This window comes from Eriocheir sinensis, chromosome 1, assembly GCF_024679095.1.
Source record: "Eriocheir sinensis breed Jianghai 21 chromosome 1, ASM2467909v1, whole genome shotgun sequence".
NCBI classification, from domain to species: domain Eukaryota; kingdom Metazoa; phylum Arthropoda; class Malacostraca; order Decapoda; family Varunidae; genus Eriocheir; species Eriocheir sinensis.
This window is the reverse complement of record NC_066509.1, coordinates 12,054,367-12,060,568: the sequence shown is the minus strand read 5'-3', so window position 1 is coordinate 12,060,568 and position 6,202 is coordinate 12,054,367. Positions and strand designations below refer to the sequence as shown.

General features: G+C 44.0%; 1 protein-coding gene across 1 annotated transcript in view; it reads right to left on the bottom strand.

Moving 5' to 3' along the window:
• Positions 1 to 5,233, bottom strand: part of LOC126997058 (ELMO domain-containing protein 2-like) — a 6,528-nt gene extending 1,295 nt beyond the window's left edge. Inside the window, exons 1-7 of the mRNA XM_050858377.1 lie at positions 4,771 to 5,233; positions 3,613 to 3,758; positions 3,025 to 3,181; positions 2,215 to 2,380; positions 1,383 to 1,480; positions 920 to 988; positions 5 to 213 (exon numbers count right to left, since the gene is read on the bottom strand). Of these exons, the coding sequence (XP_050714334.1) occupies positions 5 to 213; positions 920 to 988; positions 1,383 to 1,480; positions 2,215 to 2,380; positions 3,025 to 3,181; positions 3,613 to 3,758; positions 4,771 to 4,787 (862 nt within the window). The 5' untranslated portion in view covers positions 4,788 to 5,233. The remainder of the gene's footprint in view (positions 1 to 4; positions 214 to 919; positions 989 to 1,382; positions 1,481 to 2,214; positions 2,381 to 3,024; positions 3,182 to 3,612; positions 3,759 to 4,770) is intronic.
• Between the last annotated feature and the right edge of the window lie 969 nt (positions 5,234 to 6,202).

Genomic DNA, 6,202 nt, shown 5'->3' with positions numbered 1-6,202 from the left:
TCCCTTACGCGCGAGAACTCCATGATGTCGCGAGGCCGTTCCTGCCGCCACATCTCGTCGAAGGCAAAGAAGAGGTGGCAGTAGAATTGGTGGAACGCCCGCACCTCCAGAAAGCGCTTGGAGGCATTGTAGAAGTGCGTCTTTGCATCCCCGGCGAGCAGGAGGCTGTAAGCGAGGTGTGTGATGTTGATGCCCACGATGGCGAACGAATACCTGCCAACACGAGGAGAAGAGGCGAGATTGAGGGGATGCCAGAAGGGAATTTAGGGTGCCATATAGATTTAAAGGTGCCATAGTGACTTGAGTAATGCAATAATAGACTTAGTAATGCCATAGGTTTACTAGGACCATAGACTTAATGGTGCCAGATTTGATAGTGGTGCCCTAGTGACTTAGTTGAGCACACACATTTAACAAGGTTTTCGAAGGAGTTGTGGGCATTTCCAGGGGTACTTTAATGACCCTGGTGGTAGTTTGACCCTTCTTCTGTACACTAAACCTAAAAGAACACTCATTAGAACAGGATTTATCTCCTTTTTGGCCTTTGGAAATAGTTACTTTGAGAGGCAGAAGCGTTTGACAATACCAACCTATATCATAACTATCTCCCTTAGCTATGAAGGAAGGGAGAGAAGAGAGGAAGGAAGAGGAGGAAAGAAAGAAGTGCTGGTGTGTGTTTGAGAATGTTTAGTTAAGGAGGAGAGGAGAGGAGAGGAAGAAAGAAGGAAAGAAATGAGGGAAGAGAAGGCTTGAAGGAAGGAGGAAAGAAATGCTGATGTGTGTTTGAGAATGTGTAGTTAAGGAGGAGGAGAGGAAGGAGGAAGGAAAGAACTGAAGGAAGAGAAGGCTTGTGGGTCAACCCAGTTCACAGTGACTATACTATATTATTCCTATTACTAGTGAGGTCAGGTCAACTCACCCCCACTTTGGATGTAGTGACCTGGCCAGCACGTGTCTCGCTGCGCTGTTGTGTTGCTCTGCGAAGAACCTGCCGAGGGAGCACAGCATTAGTTGGGGTTGAGGATGCACAGATAAGACACTACACAAATTTATTACAAAAGGCTTCTGGTAAAACATTCTGCTCAGCCTCAGGGTCAAGTCTCACTCAGCCAAGGTTTTTCCACTGCCAAGGAGTGGTTACTGTCCCACCTTGAGCATGGGGGACCAAGGGAGTGTGATGTGTGAAGGTCCCGCCAACACCCAGAGATACACCATAATGAGCCGTGATATAATTGGGAGGGTACTGGCTGGTAGTGACAAGTCCAGCTCCTGATCAGGCCTTGGTGGTGAATCACACACACACACACACACACACACACACACACACACACACACACACACACAGGCTAAATAAAACAAAATAAATGAATGAATCCACTCACAGCAGGTTCTCCAGGCCCAGCACACCCATGCCTCTGAAGTCAGTCTGTGGGTCGTCGCCCTGGAAGCCAATCATCTGCCACTGCTTGGTGACCCGTGCCTGGCAGGGAGGAGCTCAGGTCAGGTCAGGTCACATCAACAGCTTTATTTATTATATTTTATCCATTTATTTATTTTGTAAGTGATTCATATTTTTTTTGTATCTTTTTCTACACATTTCTTCTTTCTCTCCTTATCCTACTCCTTCCTTCCCTCTTCCTTTCTAGCTTTCTTTCTTTTATATTCAACAACTTTATCCATTTGTATAGCTATTCTTTTTTCTTTATTATGAGAGTAAGGAAGGGAGAGCTTTGAACATAGAAGTGAAGGGAGAGAGTGCATCAAGTGTCTATGGCCTAGGAAGGGAGAGCTTTTAACATAGGAGTGAAGGGAGAGAGTGCTTCAAGTGTCTATGGCCTAGGAAGGGAGAGCTTTTAACATAAAACATAAGGGAGAGAGTGCATCAAGTGTCTATGGCCTAGGAAGGGAGAGCTTTTAACATAGGAGTGAAGGGAGAGAGTGCTTCAAGTGTCTATGGCCTAGGAAGGGAGAGCTTTTAACATAGGAGTGAAGGGAGAGAGTGCATCAAGTGTCTATGGCCTAGGGAGGGAGAGCTTTTAACATAGGAGTGAAGGGAGAGAGTGCATCAAGTGTCTATGGCCTAGGAAGGGAGAGCTTTTACCATAAAACATAAGGGAGAGAGTGCATCAAGTATCTATGGCCTAGGAAGGGAGAGCTTGTAACATAGGAGTGAAGGGAGAGCTTGTAACATGGGAGCAAGGGCCTCAGTGTCACCTCCAGGTGCGTGTCTGGCATCATGTGGTCCCAGAGTGCCTTCAGCTTCTGTTCGTGTTGGGGGTTGACAGCATCGTAAGGCTCTTTGCGCCGCGCCTCAACCTCCGCCACCAGCTGTCGGTAACCCCAGATCTGCGTCAGGCACTCACCCAACACATCGGAGAACCTGGGGAGGGATGAAAGGGTTAGAGAGTGCTTGGAAGAGGTTAGGTTAGGTTTATGGATGACAGGGTTAGTAAAAGCTTGAATAGAGGTTAGGTAAGGTTAGACTAATGGGTGATGGGGTTAGAAAAGGCTTGATGGTGAGGCTAGGAAGGCTTGGATGGAGGTTAGGTAAGGTTAGGTTAGGTTGGGTAAGGTAAGGTTAGGTAAGGTAAGGTTAGGTTACATTAGGTTATGTTTATGGATGACAGGGTTAGAAAAAGCTTGCATAGAGGTTAGGTAAGGTTAGATTAATGGATGATGGGGTTAGAAAAGGCTTGATGGTGAGGCTAGGAAGGCTTGGATGGAGGTTAGGTAAGGTTAGGTTAGGTTAGGTTGTTTATGGATGACAGGGTTAGTAAAAGCTTGAATAGAGGTTAGGTAAGGTCAGACTAATGGATGATGGGGTTAGAAAAGGCTTGATGGTGAGGCTAGGAAGGCTTGGATGAGGTTAGGCAAGGTCAGGTTAGAATGGGTTTGGTAATAGGTTCAGTAAGATCAGGTTAAAGTATGACGAGGTTGGAAAAGGCTTGAAAAGAGATAAGGAATGCATGATGGTGTTAGAATGTACTTGGATAAATAAACAAATAAATAAACCGTTCTCCTCACCCCTTATGAGCCTTGGTGTTGATGCCCTTAATCTTGACGATGGCAAAGACGACATAGTAGATGAGCTCCTGGCTGAGGCTGCGTTCCTGGCACTTCCCGTCGATGTACTTGACGCACTTCTGGATCTCTGGACTGCGGCTGTGCTGGAGGGAGAACTCTGTGGGGAGGGAGAGAAGGGATGTGTCAGGGAGGGAGGGAAGAGGAGAGAGATGAAAGGATGAAGTGAGAGAGAGAGGAAAAGGAGAAAGGAGGTAATGGAAAGGGGGAGGACAGGTAGAAGGAATGGAGGAGAGGTAGTAAGAGAGAAGGAAGGTGGAGGGTAAGGGGAGAGGGAGGAAAGAAGGGGTAAGAGATAGAGAGGGAGGGAAGGTGGAAGGAATGGGGAGAGGGAGGAGAAAGAGGAAAGGAAATGGAGAAGGGAGTTAATGGAAAGAGGGAGGGAATGAAAATGGGAGAGAGGAAATGAGAGAAGAGATGGAGAGAAAGAAGAAAGGAAGAGGAGAGGAAAGAAACAAAACTAGAACAAGAAAAAAAAAATATATAACCCACAAATAATTATAACCAATACGAAACATAACATTAACACACCCACGCCACAGGTCCGCGTCGCACCCTTCTGCTCGCCGTAACACACGCGCTGGAGCTCACACAGGCCAGTGGTGCGCCGCAGGACCCACTTAACCAGCGGCCGCAGCCACCAGTACAGGGTTGTCCAGATGAGACCAAACATGCCTCTGTCGGAGAAGAAGAGGTTAAAGATGACAAAACATGTGACTACGAAAGGGTTAGTTTAGTACGTATATGAGTGAATGTTTATATAAATACTAGGAAATACTGTTACTTTAGTATAGATAAATATTTACCGGTATATAAAAGCTATTATGTGTAAGTCTGTATAAACGTAAGTTAATAAAAATGTAAGTAAAGGAGAATACGTATGTCCATTACAAAGCCTATCACAGGTATTTATCAGAACCAATTAAGCTTGACTAATCTAATCCTCCTTTGGGTAGGCGGTGGCTGAGTGGTTAGCGTGCTAGGCTCACATTCACCACGCCATGGACAACATCGGTTCGAACCCCCACGCTACCACCTGGGATTTTTCAGTCACCGCCGAGTGGCCTAAAACTACCCATATGCTGTCCTGAAGACCACCCATCAACCCGGACTCTAGAAGAAACTGTCCAGTGGATCAAGAATGAGTTCCGGGAGACAGCATCAGCCATGAACTGGCGCCACTATAAAAAAAATTCCTGCGCCATGATGGGCTTGGACCGACCATCTGGCCCCTGAAGAAAGCCTGCCAGCGGTATAGGTGGGAATGTAAAAAAAAAAAAATAAATAAATAAATAAAAAATAAATAAAACTATATATATAACTTATCTAATCTATCCTAACCTAATCTAACCTAACCTGACATAATATAATCTAACCCAACCTGAACAAACCAAACCAAAGTAAATGTAACCTAATCTACCCATCATGGTTAGTAAGGGCTGTTAGGGGGGTGACCGTCATGAGGGCTGTCGTGGTAAGTGTGGGGCCGTCATGGTAAGTGGAGGGCTGTAAGTGGGAGGCTGTAAGTGGGAGGCTGTAAGTGGGGAGCTGTCAGGGAGTAAGTAGGGGGGGGGGGGCTTATATGGGGTCCGTCCTGACCTCACACCGCATCAAAAAAATAAGTCCAAGTAAATATAAGTGTTAGGTAAGTAATGTAAGTAAAGCCTCGACATAGCTTCTTATACTTACAGGGAGAGCCTCATCATGGTGGTCTGGTACTCTCCCTCTCCTTATATTAGCATGGGAGGGAGAATACTGATCTCTCCTCCTCCTCCTCCTCCTCTCCTTTCCTCCACTAACACTTATTCTTTCTCTCCACTTCTTCTCTCTCCTCCTCTTTCCTCCACACGTATAAAGTTATTCCTTCTCTCTCCTTCTCCTTATATTCTCAATGGAGGGGAATTTTAGCTCTCCACTTCTTTCTTTCCTCCATTAACACTTATTTTTTCTCTCCACTTCTTTCCTCCACCTCCTCCTCTTCTTCCTCTTTCCTCCACACGTATAGTTATTCCTTCTCTCTCTCTCCCTCTCCTTATATTCTCAATGGAGGGGAGTTTTACCTCTTCTCCTCCTCTTCCTCCTCTTCTTCTTCTCTTCCTCCAAACGTAAAGTTATCACCTCCTCCTCCTCTTCCTTCTTTCTAAACACACGCCTCTTCTTCTTCTTCTTCTTCTTCTTCCTTCTTCGTCCTCCTCTCAGGCTTCCATTCTTTGTTTATTCTTCTTTATCTCCTCAATTCTCTTTTTTAATTATCTCTTTTGTCCTTCTCTGTTATTTATTCCTTTCTTCTTCTTCTTCTTCCTTCTTTCGTCGACTTTTTGACACATGTAGAGTTAATTATCACGTCTCCTCTTCTTCCCCTTTTTCACACACTGTAATAATATATATTCTTCTTCTGCCTTCTTCCTTATTCCTCCATTCTTAATTTATCTCCTCTTCTGCCTTTATTCCTCTTTATTTATCATATTTTCTCTCCTTAATTCGTTTTTCTCTTATTCCTTCTTCGTGTCTCTTTTCTCCTCCTTTCTTCCTCTTCTCTTTCTAAACACACATTTATTTTCTCTCTTTCGTGTTTCTCCTTTCGTGTTTCTCTGATTCCTTCTTCGTCTTTCTTCCTTAATTCATTCCTTTTTTAATCAAACTTGCAACAATAAATTATCAATCAATCAATCAATCAATCAATTCTTCCTTAATTCCTTTCTTTCTCTTCTCTTTCGTTAACACTTATAATTATTTCCCTCTTCCACTTTCTTCTTATTCTCAAGCTTCTTGATTTATTCTCTTCTATCTCTTTCTCTCCAGTTTATCACCTTCCTTCCTTCCTTCCTTCCTTTCTCTTAATTATACTTTCTTCTTATTCTCAAGCTTCTTTATTTATTCTCTTCTATCTCTTTCTCTTCAGTTTATCACCTCTCTCTTTCCTCCTTCCTTCCTTCCTTCCTTCCTTCCTTTCTCTTAATCATTCCTTCTTCGTCATTCTCATGTTGCAGCATATGTCAAATCCTGTACATCCATATTTAGGCCTCAGAGACACTCATAGGCCTATCTAACTGACTACATATGTCGTTAATAATTAGGTGTTTATAAGTGTCTCAGTAATTATAGACTGATAGTTATTAAT